The 3,147-nt window shown below is 38.5% G+C and overlaps 1 protein-coding gene across 1 annotated transcript; it reads right to left on the reverse strand.

Annotated features, from left to right (window-relative positions):
• Positions 1-868: 868 nt before the first annotated feature.
• pnx (posterior neuron-specific homeobox) lies at positions 869-2,757 on the reverse strand. The gene is made up of 2 exons (XM_014028121.1): positions 2,617-2,757; positions 869-1,738 (listed from the first exon to the last, which is right to left on the reverse strand). Exons 1-2 carry the CDS (start codon positions 2,729-2,731, stop codon positions 1,359-1,361), a joined length of 495 nt encoding a protein of 164 aa, XP_013883575.1. The 5' UTR covers positions 2,732-2,757; the 3' UTR covers positions 869-1,358.
• Positions 2,758-3,147: the final 390 nt, after the last annotated feature.

Below are 3,147 nucleotides of genomic sequence, written 5' to 3' on the forward strand. Positions count from 1 at the left end.
TCTCTGGACCAACGGCTCAGCCTGCCCCCTCAAACCTGGTAACAATCTCTGACCACCCGTGTGTGACCCTGGATTTGTTGTTGACATTGAGTAAACCCCACAGCAGCATTTCCTCCACTAACAACACCACCCGGAACCAAAACACCGTGGCTGTTGTTTCAACCCGGACCCAGTCCCTCCTGAGAAGGTTGGTGTATTATATTATATTATTTAATAATATAAACTTGTTGTGCCAACCTAACTTCCCATCTCTGTGTGCAGACCTGCTGCTGCCGGAATCCCGTTCTCGACCTCCAATTGCAAATTCTAACAATAAACTTGTTATACCTTTATCTGTGTTTGGAACTACACCCTTTAGGATCCATGCAGATCATCTGGCGCCATCATCTGGTCAAAACATTTATTTCAACAACAAAATTAACTTCTATCAGCTCAGATGTTCCTGTTTTATTTTTTTAAGAAAATACATTTTTGTTGTTTATTATATCCATGTTTCAATTGTTTTGTATTTATACAGCCTGGTTGTTGTTAAAAGTCAGATTATTGTTGATTCAGATTGAGTCCTGGTTCTACAGGATCATCTACCATGTTTCAGAGGTTTCAGCTCCAGCACACCTGTTTTAAAATATCAAGTGATCAACAGACTTCTGCAGAACTTGAAGCAGTGATTCAGTCACTGAATCAGGAACAGGAAAACCTCTGAAACAAGCCGGATGGCCCTTAAGGACCAAGGTTGCACACCGAAGATCTAAAACTAGTGATGATTAAACAGCTTTATCTTTCAGCATATGTTTTATTTAAACTGCTACTATCTGTCTAAATGTGAATTAACAAACAGGGTTTATGTTTCAGAAAAATAATAATAAAGTAATGAATAATGTTTTATTAGAGCTACTTTTAACATCTCAGTAACTTATGACAAAAAAAATCCTGAAAATGTTTAAATGTTTTGAAAAAAGACAAAGTTTTCTCCTTTTTCGAACAAACATACTTTAAAACATTTTGGACAAATTAGAATGATCTAATTAATATAGAAAATCAACATTAAAAAGGAATTTAAAAACTATAAATCCTTAAAAATGTGTAATATTTACACTCAGTGTTTTGGATCATTCAGTCATGACTCAATAAAAGACTCAAACTTTTGAATGGTCCAAACTTTTAGCAGTTAAATCAGTTCATGTGATTATCAGCTAAACTTTGGTTATTTTGCTCATTTCAACTGAATTCACTCTCATAAAAATACAAAATAAGTTAAATCTTTATTAGAAAATATTATGTCTTACTATTTCAATTCAGACAGGAAGTTTGAATCTGGAGGTTCTGTGGTCCACTTGGTTCCTCAGCAGATTAAGCCCTCATGTGTAAAACTGACAGTAAGGATGAAGTGGGGCACAGATCTGGACTGGGGCACGCAGCTGACAGAGCAGAGGGCTGAATGTGAGAGGTGTGGGGTTCTGGTCCCTCCCCTGCAGACACTCCTTCTTCCATTTGGTGCGCCTGTTCTGGAACCAGATCTTGACCTGGGTTTCGGACAGGCGCAGGGTTGAGGCGATGGCGTGGCGCTCCAGCACCGACAGGTAGCGGCACCTCTGGAAGCTGCGCTCCAGAACCTGCAGCTGCTCCAGGGTGAAGGCAGTGCGGATCCGACGACCTTTGACCCCGGAGCTGTGATCCTTTGAGCCGCGCTCCCCTGCTGCCGGACGCTGATCCTGGTCCTTCCTGAGAAGATGAGCACCTGAGGAGGAGGGGAAGTCATGAGCATCAAACCACCAGAATGTGTCCATTCCAGTGTTGTATAAAGTACCACAAAGTAATACATGAGTAAAAGTACAAGTATCTTACAAAAAAATTACTTTGCTGAAAGTTAAAGTTTCCTTTAGGAATATTACTTGAGTAAAAGTCTTAAAGTATCTGAAATTTTTTGTACTTAAGTATTAAAAGTAAAAGTATTGATTTAGAATGAGCAGTTAGATTTTCTGTAAGGACATTTATTAGGAGGTGACCTCCCCCAAAAAATGCAGAAATGACTGTTGTATTAAAATAATTAATTTATGTTAAATTTAGGATGCACTAGTCCAGCTGTTTCAGTTTATATACATATATCAAGGCTGCACAAAGCTTTTACTCAAAACGAAAATCTATCTGAGGGCTGTGGCCAAATGTAATAATATAATTCATGAAATACAAATACTTCTTAAGTAAAGTCCTTTTATTTTAATGATTATGTCCTGCTGGAGTCTGACATGAATTGTTTGTGTACAAACTAATACGTATCAGATTATTATACTTCTCATTAAACCACAGTTAAAATCACTCTATCTAGGAGGCACARTTTATATGGATAGTATTTATTTTTTAAATAACAAGCTGGAATAAAAACAAGCAAAAATGAAATAAAAGTAACAACTTTCTACTTCTTGCCTTTTTAAAAATGTAAGGAGTAGAAAGTACAGATAATTGTGTGAAAATTTGAGAAGTAGAAGTAAAAAGTAGGCTGAAAAATAATTACTCAAATAAAGTACAGATACCCAAAAATTCTACTTAAGTACATTAAAGAAGTATTTGTACTTAGTTACTTTACAGCTCTGGTCTATTCTGGATGTGAAGTCTCACCTGGAGCTGCTGCATCTTCAGCACAGATTCGTTTCCCTCTAGTTGGATTTAAGATGTCGTCCACAGAAAACGGTGTTGTGTGGGTCCGTGGCAGTTTGGCTGCAGCTGGCTGCATGTTGCTTCAGTGTGTCTGCAGGCTGAGCCGGGCCTCGGCTTATATTCCCTCAGCTCTCTTTCACATGTACATGCTCTTCAGAGCGGGGTCATCCGTCTTCAGGGAACAATTGGCTCCTTGGGCCTGAGCGACACGAGCTTTGAGCGAGTCATTTATTACCAGGCATCTGGTCCAAATCTGCCTCTTTCTCTCAATTCATGTTGTCTTTTGTCAATCAGCTTGTAATTATTTGCAAATAGGACACATGAACACTGTTTGTGATGCTAATATATCAACTCATCAAAGGGAAAGTTGGAGCCTTTTACTCTCTTCTGTCCCGACTCCCAAAGGACCATTTCTGGTTTAATTAGGAGCCCCAGACAACTTTATGAGAGCCGTTGACCATCTGATCATTCTCGACACATTTATAATTTTAT

Source organism: Austrofundulus limnaeus, unplaced genomic scaffold (genome assembly GCF_001266775.1).
Source record: "Austrofundulus limnaeus strain Quisiro unplaced genomic scaffold, Austrofundulus_limnaeus-1.0 Scaffold719, whole genome shotgun sequence".
NCBI classification, from domain to species: Eukaryota; Metazoa; Chordata; class Actinopteri; order Cyprinodontiformes; family Rivulidae; genus Austrofundulus; species Austrofundulus limnaeus.

Coding starts and splice junctions, on each gene's coding strand:
- pnx (XM_014028121.1), bottom strand. CDS start 2,731: ATGCAGCCAGCTGCAGCCAAACTGCCACGGACCCACACAACACCGTTT. Junction 1,739..2,616: donor TGAAGATGCAGCAGCTCCAG/GTGAGACTTCAC, acceptor CCTCCTCCTCAG/GTGCTCATCTTCTCAGGAAG.